Genomic DNA, 13,547 nt, shown 5'->3' with positions numbered 1-13,547 from the left:
GGCTATTCAGTAATAATCAATAGCCAATATGTCATTCAAATGTTTACTGATTCTTCAAGAAAAACGATTTACTGATAATTTGGTAATAAATCATTTCTATCTTACAAGCCAGTTTTCTTCTCCCCTTCTTTAATTTCTTTGGGTCTCTTTGTACAGTATGTACTACAAAGACCAGTGAGTACATGTGCTGTACACAAATGTTCGCCCACATATGCCTAGATTTTCAGACATGAATAGCATTCTTGGGTGTCCAGCATGAGACACCTGAAAAGGGCCTGATTTTCAGAAACTGTTCAGCATTAGTCCTCTGAAAAATCAAGTCCCTCTCAGGTGTTCTTAGTTGGGCACTCCAGAAACTGAGGCACTCAAAATCACTGGTTAGTTTTGGAAATGATGGACTTAATTTTAAAATATATTCTCTCTTGATAACCATGTTTGGGGGAAAATAAGGTATTTGGTAGAACGGGGTGGAAAATAGACTTTCCATCTCATGAAAAGTTTTTGTTTTGTACCCGAATTGGAACAAAAAGCCATAGTTTTGATTTTTTTCATAAAATGAAATACCTCCCAAAAATATCATTTTGAGTCACTTGAACCATTTTGTTTCACTAAACTGACCCCCCCCCCTTTTTTTTTATATTGACGCTTTATGGTTCAATTTGAAAAAAAATAAAGTAAATTTAGAAAAAAAAAAGGTTATAATACATAAAAAAACCAAAACTTTGAGATCGAAAACTATGAAAACAGGGCATTTAAACATTTTAATAGCTTTTTCCTTTAAAAAACAAACAACATTTCCTCAAAATCAATCGATTTTGTGAAAATGTTCAGTTTTGTCAAAACAGCATTTTCCAGTAGAAAACTTTCATTTAAAATCTTCCAACAAGCCCTAGTATTTGGGTTGAGAATCCAGATATATTCTCAAAAAGAAAAGGAGTACTAGTGGCACCTTAGAGACTAACCAATTTATTTGAGCACAAGCTTTCGTGAGCTACAGCCCACTTCATCGGATGCATCTGATGAAGTGAGCTGTAGCTCACGATAGCTTATGCTCAAAATAATTGGTTAGTCTCTAAGGTGCCACAAGTCCTCCTTTTCTTTTTGCAAATACAGACTAACATGGCTACTACTCTGAAACCAGATATATTCTGTTAGCTACACACCCTTATCAGTTCTATCCATATTTTCTGCTATTGTTACATGAAACATCACAGCATATTCTAACACTATCTGGTCATCATAGTTCCTTCGTGATTTTTTTATTCATCTAGCTTGAAGCTCCTCCCCTTGAAATCACTTTCTTGATCAGCAAAACTGCCAATTCTGAAAAATACTTTCTATTTGTCAGGACCACTTCTCTGAACGCTTTATTTCACATGGAAGAGAGATGCAGTAATGTTAAAAATCCTTCAGACCTCAGTCAAGATAGTAAAGACTGAGTCAATACTGATGCATGTATTCCTTATACCCAGCAAACATGTTAAAAGTATTTCCTAAGCAGTAACAGTATTTCATCTAAATTGATACAATATTTCATTTTCTAAAATTTCAGATTACCCAACACATTAAGTAGCTCTTAAGTATTCTCATTGTGAATTCAAAGGCAAAGAAACAAAACAGGTACACTCACCCTTAGTAACAGCAGCATTAGGTGAGCTTGAGTCATTAGTATGTTTAACTGAAATAAACAAAAATGAAAACCAAATGCAAATGGAATAGTTGATATAGATTAAAAGGTCAAAAACAAATAAAACATCAACCAAACAAAAAAAAAAACTACACAAAATATTTTCTTAAAGGAAATGTAAATATATTTTATATAAAACCACCAAAACACTATAATGCAAATCAACACAGACAATGAATTTCTGTATGTATAAAGAAAACAATAAAAAGATGTAAAACTCAGGAACTCTAGATTCACTAGAAAGCGATTTTATCAGTTATGTCGAATAAGATTGATAGGTTCCTAACATTCATTAAAAGATTCTATCCTTAATCCTTTCTCCTTTGTTATTTATCTGCTTCTTCCTGCTCTCAGACACAATGCCTCAGTAGGGGCACTTACGCATTTGCTTCACTTTAAGTACATACATAGTCCCATTGACTTCAACAGTAATGTGCATGTACTTAAGTGGTTTGCTGCCCTGAGGCCAGAGTGTTCCAAAGCCTGCAGGATGAAGTCCTCTAGTGTCTCTGTGACTGGAGACATTTAAACATTTATAGAATGTGATATCTACTTCTGATATTTTACTTACAATTAATATCCTAAAACATAGCACCATAGTTCATAGAAAAGTAGGTTTGGAAGGGACCTTGTAAGGCCATTTAGTGCAGTCCCCATTGCGGAGGCAGGATCAAGTATACCTAGATCAGTGGTTCTCAAGCTTTCTAGACTACTGTATCCCTTTCAGGAGTCTGATTTGTCTTGCATACCCCCTCAAGTTTCATCTCATTTAAAAACTGCTTGCTTCTAAAATCAGACATAAAAATACAAAAGCGTCACAGCACACTATTACTGAAAAATTGCTTCCTTTCACATTTTTACCATATTATTATAAAATAAATCAATTGGAATATAACTATTATACTTACATTTCAGTGTATAGTATATAGAATAGTATAAACAAGTCATTGTATGAAATTTTAGTTTCTACTGACTTCGTTAGTGCTTTTTATGTAGCCTGTTTTAAAACTAGGCAAATCTCTAGATGGGTCTCTGCATACCCCGACTGACCTACACCACCCCTTACAGGTTTTTGTCTCATTCATTATTCAAAATCTCCAATGACAGGGACTCTACAACCTTCATTGAAAGCCTATTTCAGTACTTAACTATCATTACAGTTAGAGAGTTTTTCCTAATATCTAATCTAAGTCTCCTGTGCTTCAGATTAAGCTGATTACCATTGTCCTACGTTTAGTGGATATGAGAAAAAAATATCACCATCTTCTCTATAAGAGCCCTTAGCATATTTGAACACTGTTATCAAGTCCCCACTCAGTCTTCTTTTCTCGGGACTTAACATGCCTAGGTTTTTTGTTTTTTTTAATTTTGCTCATCATTCAGGTTTTCTAAACCTTTTATCATTTTTGTTGCTCTCCTCTGCACTCTCTCTAATTTGTCCACATCATTTTTCAAGTGTGGCACCCAGAACTGGACACAATACTCCATCTGAGGCCTCCAGATGGATTAACCAAGTATTAAGGTATATGAACTTAGTATTATTAATTATTTATCTGTTTACCCCAACAAGAAAATATACCACTTGTAAATTAAATATTGAGGCTTTCATTTAGGAAGAAAATATCCCTGATTTTTTAGGAAACATAAATCCCCCAAAGTCAGATATTATTGAAACCAGAAGGGTGACTTAAAGGGCACAGCCAGCTTAAAATAATATATATTCTCAATTGATTTTTAACATAATTATTCTTGCAAGTGACACTTAAAATTACTGCAACTGAATGAGTCAAGCAAAATGGGAAAGATCTTCAGCTGGTGGAAACTGTCATAGCGCCACTGAGTTCAGTGAAGCTTTGATTACCGCAGCCTGCGAATGTGGCCTACCATATTTTCTCTGATTTTCTTTTTGTTTGTTTGACTTCCTTCAAAAGCACAATCTCACTGTTTCCTGTACATTCTGTATATAGAGTCACTTTGTTTCCTTTGTTGTTTGGTTTGAACTTTGATACACAAAAAAGAGTAAGCAAAATAAATATATAGGAATATGTAAATGTAAAACCATGACATCGGCAGTGGGACTTAGGTGCAGGTACAGTATCTGAAACGACCTTTTTCTCACTTTTGGGAACTGAACAGATCTGAAGTATCTGGTGTTCTTTTAATCTGCAAAAAACTGGGTAGCTGCAATGCCCACGAGTCAGAAAATGAACAGCTCCATGTCTCCTACCCACCCTTTCAATCAGGAAATGCATGGCATATTATGCTCAATTCCTTTGTGCTTTTTACTTCTTACTAGAGGCAGCCATGCAAACAAGTTTTCCTCTTGCTCTAGAGTAGGAGTACATTTCCTATGATTGGGAAAGCATTGACACCCAGTTCTCCTCTCCCAAGGTCATGAAAGTTGATGCTTTTGTACCTTATAAAATAATGGGGTTTATGGGGCTTTTTTCTAAACAACAGGTGATTTTGTGCATTTAGAGACGGAGGGACCATTCATGACTTCTGTTGATTCTACCTTCTCTTGAGCTCCTATCAGAAGTGGGCAGGGATAATCTTCTACTGTTTGTTCAGTTCCTCTCACAGTGGGGCACCATCCTTGGCTGGTGCTTGGGCACTATGGTAATATACTGATTACTATTAATAGAATTGAAGACAAATGGTACCATTGGCTCTCCATGGCTGAGCTCAGGAACAGACTTGTCAGATACAAACCAAGAACTCTAGGCTATGGCCATTTTGAAGTTCTCTAATACCCAGTCAGCCAAGCAAGAACCTTGTTGCATAACAGGACACCTGGAGTACTCCCTGATCATGTTAACTGCAGCTCCCTAACGTCATTCTCTAGAGCCCAATTGCCATATCCAGGCAAACCCATGCCTGGGGGAAGAGGCAGTATGGAATGCCTAATCATCCACTCAGTGGCTGAGAAGGGAGTTAGTTTCCCTGATGCATCATGATTAGATTTCATAGCTGTGGAGAACAGAAGGAAGACAATAGTGCTTTTGCAGCCCAGCAACTGCAGAAGCTTTTTATCAGTTGGATCTAGCTCTCAGAGTAAGACTTATAATATAGGAATAAGCGTATTAACATGTATTTTGTTCAGAGAGAATCATGTTAGACACATGCCACATATTTTCATTCAGTGACAAGGGGGAGTTAAAACAATTTTTAAAAGACTTACTACGTGTAACCATCAGTGTCATTGGCATTTTCTGTACAATTGTCCGCAGCCTGGGAAATGCTGCAAAGCAACAATAATCGCTTCGACTGTCATTTTCCTCCACATTTGCGAAGTATAGATCTCCCTTAAGGCTCATGGAGACCCTTTCATCTTGTGGAATGTGTTGTAAATCTAGCAAGAAAAAAATATTATAATACGGTTATGATATCCTGCCATCCCCCAATATGACTATTTACACCTCCTGTCATGTGTTTGCTTTCAGGTGCAGAATAGAACTTTGATGTAAAAGAGGAAGGAGGTGCAACATAACCATAATCTCTGTGTCCTTTTACAGCCATGGGAATGGGAGTTTATGAAACAAGAACCTAGGTAAACTTTCTACAGAAACAGCATGAATTCTCTGGAAAGTCAGTTTTGTTCATTTACTTTAATTCTGTAATTACTAGGGGATGATGCAGTGAAAATCCCACCAAGTTTCAGTGCTACAAAGGCTTACAACACTGCCACCGATGCCTTGATTTCTAGGTTTCCACTGTGCAGAACCCCAAATTATCTTCCCTGTAACTACACCTTATAGTATGTAACTACTAGACCATGCAAAGATTGTGTTGTCTCATTGTCAAACCAGCCAAATGTAGAATGAGAGCAGCTGTCTATCTATCTAGTCTGGAATCCTGTCTCTGATAGTGATAACTCCTCGGGGTGAAATCTGAGTCCCACCAAAGTCAATGGGAGTTACGTGGCCAAGATTTCACCCTAGACATTTAAAGAAGAATGTGACAGAATCCCCTAAAATAGCCAATTATGCAATAACCAGACAACAGAAGAAGGTTATTCCTAATCTTGTCAGTTAAGTTGGCTTGCCTTCTGAAGCAGGATGGTTTATATTACTGGTATATTTTATCCACTTTACTGTAACTGAATGTTCTGATTATCTGTGTGTGTCTAGCCCTTTCTAAAACCCTGTTGAGCTCTTGCACTCAGTGTTATCTTGTGGCAATGAGTTTCACAGGTTAATTGTTATGTTAAAAAGCATTTTATTTCATCAACATCAATGTTTTGCCTTTCAGTTTCATTGTATGTACATTATGAAAGGTGCAGAAGATGACCTGATTCACCTTTTTGTACCATTATTACCAGTACCTTTCCATGTGTCTAACCATTCTTATTACCGATCTCTTAAATCCCTCTGCTATATCCTTTTTTCAGATGAATGACCAGAACCAAACAAAATATTCATATTGAGGGTAAACCTTTGATTTATGTAATGGAATTATAACATTTTAAATATTGATTTATATCCCATTCTTTAAAAAATTCTGGCAAAAGTCCCATGTGACTTCATGGGGTCTGAATTTCAATCCTGATAATACTGCTTGTTCTTTTGATTGCTGTTGCACATTAAATAGAGGCTTTCACTGAGTTGCCTACAATGCCATCCATATATTTTTCCTTAGAGCTTACACTTTTAATTTTCATCAGTTATGAATCTGTAATGAAACTGATCTTGATAGACATTTTAAGAAAGGCCTGTTATGTGTTGTGTCATCAAATGTTACTTACCAATATTCATCCAATAGATATGCAAAGGTGGAATTCCTCTGGGAGGATTACAGTGCAAAACCACAGCATCACCATACTCTACCTCAATTGGCTCAATCTTTTCTTTTGGGAATTTTGGTACACCTATGACAAAAAGAAACAGTTTCCTTCATTTTCTTATCCTTAGCCCCCTTTTATGCAAACAGCACATCTACCCCATATCCTTCCTTTTGTTCTCTGTATTAAGTAATATTATTATGCGCATAAAAGCAAAAATTGGCTTGGCATTTTTTGAAAAAAGAGCAAGACGACAAGATCCCAGCAAAAGAGTCTGTAATACACAAAGAACAAAGGAATTAGTGTAACAGAAAGCAAAGTAATGGTGATGTTAAGGGGAAGTCTGGCATAAAATCTGCATGTATGACTCTACATCAACCCATCCTGGTACACATTTTTCCTCTATCCTCCACTACTCGGGGGCATGCTGGAGGCTAGCAAGGGCAGGACTGTGGTTTGATGATCCTCACTGGCATAATGGCTCCCAGGCAGTGCAACTTAAGGCAGTGCAACTTAGAGCAGACTTTAGGCAGCTGCTATAACTTGTGCAAGGGGCTGGCTTGGTGCTCAGTCAGCCCCAGAATTAGAAGAGGCAGAAAGGTAGCTTAGGGTGATCTTTGCTTCCCCCTCTCTCAGGTGTGCAAGCTTTGCTGTGGCACAGCTGCAGACTGCCCCTACATAATCTTTAGGGTCTGATCTTGCTATCCTTGTACATGTAAGCAGTCCTTTTGACTCACATGCACAAGGGCTAATGGATCTAGCTCTTAAATATAGACCAGTTGATCCAATAGTTTAGGACCTGATTCAATGGCCAAAATTCACTGAAGTCAATGGAAACCCACAAGGACTGCGTATAAAGGACGGGAACAGCAACCAGCCCAGCTGCAAACAGCCAGCTGCAAACAGAAACAAAGGACTGTATCTTGTTTGTCAATCTCATGCGAGCATCCCCACTGAAGGCACTGGTGCTACATCCACAAGTAAGGTGAGTAAGATTTGATCCTGGAATGAGCCTAGAGAAGCCACAACTCAACAAACAAATTCATGTGTTAAATATAACCACTCTTTAAGCAAACCAAGGTGAGACTGCTTCAAGGCAGACACTGAATCCTGCTTACATTTGAGGCAAGTTAAAACTGGTGGAAGGTGCAATTCTGTCAGTTCAATACATAATTAAGCAATAGTAAAAGAATGAAATAATCATGGCTATCAAGAGCCAAAGGGATATATTAAAAAGTGCCAGCTTTGCACACCAGTTATTAATGTGAACTCCAGTGCAATGCAACTGTATATTATATCACGTTTAAATGTCAAAGCTCGTCTGTGCCAGATCCTCAGCTGATGTAAATCAGTACAACTCCACCAAATTCAATGGGTTGTGCTGATTTACACCATCTGAGGATCTGGCCCATGGTCTAGGAGTAGGTTACAATTAAGGAACTGAATGCTTATTGGGGATTTTACATACAAATATTACGAGATAGATTGAGACTGGTATGTGTAGTTCCATAACGAAGCAGGATGCAGGACCTACCTGCATCTTAAGTTTGGGTGCAGAGGAGAAAACAGAAGCTGTGTGCCTGATACTTCCTGCCCCACTCTGAGTAAGTAGCTGGGAGGAATTAGGGGAGAGAAGCATGTGGGGCCACCTCCCTGCAACATGTATGCCAGCAGATCTGGCATGCTGTGGCTCCAAGAAGTGTTTCTGAGTTACAGTTTCTTCTTAAATTCCTTCTGTGGTAACACTAGCTAGTCTGAACTGGAACAATTACAACATGATGTTGATTGCTTGAGTAAGAATTGTGTATAGATATTACTGGCCGAAAGGAAGGCATTACTCTGCCATAAGATAAAATGGAAGGAATGTTCTCACACTTACCATGGATCATGAGAAATTATATCTACCAGTCTTCTATTGGCAGAGAGATTAACAATTTTAAAAATCTCCAGTTTATAAACTGAGTAAGGGTCCCTAACAAGCAGTAAAATGGAGATCCCATGAATCTCACCCACTTCATGAAGGACAACAGCGAGAATACTACAGCTAGCTTCCTTCCCATAGCTTCTTCACTCCTTAAGCCCTGCAAGGTACACCCAGTGACAATTCCCGTTCCTGCCAGGTACACATATTAGGCTGAAATTTAGGTCAGCTTCCAACCGATTCTCTTGCTGAGGCCCACTCTGTCTAATCAGCTGGAAGGCAAAATTTTCCTACATTCTGTGTGCGGGGAGTTATTAAAAACGAAAAAAGCTGATTATATTGTTACCCCTTTGTGACCCAACCAACTACTCAAATGTGGTACCCTGTGGGTTGTTTTATTAAGAGAAACTGTTGACAGTCCATTATTTCTTTGATGCAATCCTGATACAAGAAGAAAACAACAGGAGATAGACTTGGAACGGTGAGCCAAGAAACTCTTTCAGCCAGCACTTAAGCCAGAAGCTCTCTTTTATCTTTTTCTCAGGGACACACTATCAGAGCTTTTCTGTCTGGTGCATGCACACATGCACAACCCTACCCCAGTCATTGTCCTGCCCCGGTGTTTGTTATCAGCTTTAGTCAGCCTGGCCAGACCACTGCCTAGGCTTGTCATGCTGGTGCAGACCCTGGACATTGCTTTCCATTATTTCATTTATCAGTATAGCCCGGGTATTGAATGGTTCCCACATTTAGCCTGAATAGACGCTGCTTAGTACACCCATCAACCCAACCATCAACTCCGTGATCTATGCAGCCACCAGCACCTCTGCACATAACATTATCTTAAGAACTGGCTGTGCTATATCACTCCTAAGCGCATACAGGTGTGCAACTTTTTTGCAGTATTCATCATTTTAATTCTTGGATATTATGTAATCAATTGCTACTAATTTGTGGCTGATCACAGAATCTATAATAATTGAGCTAAGCCGGTAAGTGGTTCTGAGCTCTATGCAAGACGTACTGCTTCATGATAGATTTTGAAATTGCACGGAGTTATCCATACAGCACATGGATAATGTGAAATTGGAAATCAATCAATCAGTTTGCCATGACATCTACAAAAAAAGGTCATGTCGATATTACAGGCAACTGCCTACACACGGACATAAAGAGCAGGGCCAGACAATCTTTCATAGCTCAAGGTGCTCCATCTCACATTTTCATTACCCAGGGGGAGAACAAACTTGTATAATGGGCCTCCGAATGACCTGTTGAAATGCCAGCAGGTGGATCCTATCAAGGCTCAGACAATCCATTGGCAGGAAAAAAAAAAAAAGAGCCACATGATGAAAAATTATCCACCTGCATTCTGCCTCTTATGGAAACGTTTCCCAAAGCACACTGTGATATATAACACACTCAGAACTGTTTTGGGAATGGTTCTTCATGCCACATTTTAATTCCTGCCCAAGTAATATCTTGAGTTCTCTAATACCAAAGTGTCATTAAACTGTGAGACATATAAGGATCAAAATTATATTGGTCTGTGCCCAAGTTCTCTGCTTGTGACTGATGGTGACCCAAGCAGTGACAAATTGTTGTTTTCAGTGCCCTCTCACTGTTGTGAACCTGGGTATATCCAATCCCTAGAGTGACTTGCGATTTAATGACCATACACTACTGGAAAACTCAAGATTAGAGTTGAATGTTTTGAAATACCACTGATAAATGGGACAAGGGAGAGGAAAAATTCAGCAACTGTCTTGTGGATCCCTGCTCCTATTTTCCCATGTTCAGAAAATTCAAAATCTCAGTGAAAAATTAGGAGGAAGGGAGAACTATGTAATCTTATGCTAAAACTAATGAGTGTTTTTAGTATAGATACTGGGCCTGAATCTGTTCCGTTTCCCTGGTATCAACCTGAAGTTACATAGGTCATTTCACTACACTCCAAACTTTAGTGGGATTAGTCCAGATTTACTCATGCTTAGCCTGCACTTAATGATATGTCAGCATAGTTTCATTAGTCAGGGGTGTGAAAAAAAACAAATACCTAGTGACAGCCATGCTGAAAAAATCCACAGCGTTGGAGCAGCCGTGTTGACAGAAGAGTGTTTCTGTCAACTTGGCTAATGTTATTCAGGGTGGTGGCATTCCAACACACAAACACACTTCTGTTGGTGCAGAACGCTCTCTAAACTAGGCACTATATCGACACAGATATACTGACATAGGCTTCATGGTGTAGACAAATTCTCAGTGTAACTGACAGTAGAATTTGTCCCACTGTTTAGAGAAGGATGCAATTAAGGTACCTGATTCTACTCTCTTACACTGGTTTTACGTGGTTATCACTCCACTGACTTTGTGGATTTACACCTGTGTAAGCGAGAAGAGAATCAGAAAGGCCCACTGCTTGTTTTTTGCATTTGAAGCCAGTGTGGAGTCAGGGAGGCTAGCACTGGGAAGCTGTGCTGGAGAAGCATGCACTGAGGAGATTCTCAGATGCAATTCAGCCAGTGAATGAGTCTTTCTATGCAGGTATATGGTTATATATGTTCCCCTCATAGAAGGACTCATTCATTGGCTGCCTCCACCAGGTTTATACCCACTTTGCACCAGCAGACTAGCGAGAGACAGAGAGAGCGAGCGTGCACGTGTGCACACACACACACACACACTGTTGTTGCCCAGTCTTGAGTAAGAGCTGCTAAGGGGACAATGGCCAGGAGATCTCTATTCTCTAGCAATCCCCAATACCCAGAGCATTCCTTGGCCATTGATAATCAGCAGTAATTAGAGCAGCCCTAAGGTTGATCTTCTTTATGCCAGGGATCAACCCAGTGGCCAGCAAACCAGAGGGACATAAATATGACTTATAACTTCCTTCCACCTGCACTGTGCTGAGCACAGCTTGGACACAGCCTGAGATCTGTCTCAGTGTATCAATTTCAGTTCTGGCTTGTGCCGTTTGGAGTTAAATTAGCAATTCTCATTACAGTCTTTGAACTGTTTACAAAGGATGATTCTGCTAATTTATGGAATGATTTCTAATTTCCACACTAAACTGACTAATGTAATGGCTGGCTGTCAATCTAGGAAGGTATCTTACTATGGGATAGATGCTAGTCCTTGCCTACATGGAAGGTTTTCGCTATTACCCTTTCCCAAGAAGAAGGGTGTTTATCCCCATAAATGACTTGGCGACTGTTAGAATAATCACAGTGAATTAGTTGGTAAATTGGGTGACCAACAGGACTGGGTTCTATTCCTGGCTCGTGCACAAACTGCTGTGTGACTTTGCTCCATTACTTGGCCACTCTGTTTTCTCATCTGTAAAATGAGGATAATATTGATCGTTCACCTTTGTAAAGTGCTTTAATGCCAATGGGTTATAGAAAATGAAAATGAGTTATTTTAGAAAATGAATTATTTTACCTCAACTCAAGAATCCTTTTGGTCTCTTCACTACAGAATTCAGTATGCCTTTTCAAATTTTAGATAGAGGCTTTGACTTCTAGGTGGACTGTGCAATCGATAACGTGAGATACTGTCCGTGAATTTATTTCTTGGTTGATTTATTTTCATGCTATGCTTTCATTCTGTAGTTTTAAGTGTTTTAAGGAAAGTAACTATAAATATACTTTAAATGGATCTTGTGTACATTTCACCAAGGAGGCGGTGTACCTTGTGATCAATTAAATACAAGGTTTAAATTTCTAGTCCTAATTCAATTTCTCCTTCTGACATTGGGCACATTCAATAATTAAAGTAACAGAATTATAAGTTCAGTAGTACAGTGGTTGTTGTCTGCATCCTTGTCTTATGGCATTTAATATGTGTCGCACTATATAATCTGCACTGCCTGTTGTTTCACTTAATTGTATATGGACACTAATCATACACATATGCTTAAATAAACATGCATTGAGATTCTACTATAGTTCTTGGTCAATTCAGTTAAATACAATAAAGGGAATGGAAATCTACTTCTAATATAAGCACCCTTATTGCAGTGAAGAAAGTCTTGTCCAGCACATATCAAGCTATCCACATGTCCTGTCTCAACTACAGGTTCCAAAATTCAAGAAACAGGCATCAATTAAGAAAAGTGTTCTGTTTTTATATATTTAAGTAGCTCTTCTTTTGGAATCAAAGTCAATGGATCACCAGAATATCAGAGGACTTTGTACTGCTGGAGGTGACATACTTTAGAAGGGACATAAAACTGACGTCCTCACCATTTGGGAAATTAAAGGGCCCCCGGCAGTCTTCTTATGAGTAGTAGTATCACCCCAGTGCCCTGGCCAGATTCCAAAGTGAATAATTGTCTTCTGCCTAGAGCTTTGAATGGCAATGTTGCTCTTTTCACTCTGCCCAAAATTATTGGGTGACATTAAACAACTACTGTGTCCCCTCCAGTAATGACTAGGTCATTTTAACTCACACCATGACATTCAGTTCAGTTCAACTGAAAATACAATTTGAAGTCAAACTGTTGTGCAGTGCTGATGAGTTACACCCCTAGAGGCTGCTGAAATTTAGTGATGAGTGAAGTAATTCCTATATATATATGCACCTGACCTTTGTGGCCAGTGTGTCATGAGGCTTAATTGGCTAGCTAGTGTATAGAGCACACCTCTCAAGAAAAAAGGTATCCATAAAAGCTGGTCAGTAAAAAGGAAACCCTGGGAGACTCCTCTCATGGATTTCATTTCAGAGTACACAGTCAGGAAAGAATCTCCCTGAAAAGGAAGAAGTTCCATAGACTCCATGAAGTCCACCAAGGACTTCACTGTTGTTTCTGATTTTATGCAGAAGGTGCTCAGGTACTATGAGTAAAAGCAGCAGTATAAAACCAGAGACAGATGAAGATTGAGACAGGGAGAGAGAAACATTTTGTCCCCACAGAAAGATCAAGAGGTTCTGCTCCCTGTGTATCTTGGGGGATCTGCCCCAACACAGAACAGTTTATGTGGACTCTCTGGCCTGGCTTTGGCTCTCCTTCCCAGACTTTCTAAGCTTCTGTGACAGCACAGTTCCCATGAAGCCACATTGCTAGGCTTTCCCCTATTTATAGCTGCCTTTAGATCACTTCTCAGGAGATGTTCCATGGCACAGAAGGAGGATGCCAGAAAAAATAATAGCCTTAGGCT

General features: G+C 39.0%; 1 protein-coding gene across 14 annotated transcripts in view; it reads right to left on the bottom strand.

Annotated features, from left to right (window-relative positions):
• Nucleotides 1–13,547, bottom strand: part of CHL1 (cell adhesion molecule L1 like) — a 203,889-nt gene that overhangs the window by 59,647 nt on the left and 130,695 nt on the right. For 13 of the 14 annotated variants that reach the window (XR_013636026.1, XR_013636025.1, XM_078853561.1 and 10 more), the window contains 3 exons: nucleotides 6,432–6,554; nucleotides 4,869–5,039; nucleotides 1,631–1,678 (listed from right to left, as the gene is read on the bottom strand). Coding sequence is in view for 12 of the 14 variants with exons in the window: in XM_078853561.1 (XP_078709687.1) it covers nucleotides 1,631–1,678; nucleotides 4,869–5,039; nucleotides 6,432–6,554 (342 nt within the window). In the remaining 2 variants the exon portion in view is untranslated. The remainder of the gene's footprint in view (nucleotides 1–1,630; nucleotides 1,679–4,868; nucleotides 5,040–6,431; nucleotides 6,555–13,547) is intronic. The other variant, XM_078853563.1, reaches the window with a different exon arrangement.

The sequence above is a fragment of the Lepidochelys kempii genome, chromosome 7 (genome assembly GCF_965140285.1).
Source record: "Lepidochelys kempii isolate rLepKem1 chromosome 7, rLepKem1.hap1, whole genome shotgun sequence".
NCBI lineage: Eukaryota > Metazoa > Chordata > Testudines > Cheloniidae > Lepidochelys > Lepidochelys kempii.
This window is presented reverse-complemented; position numbering and strand designations above follow the sequence as displayed.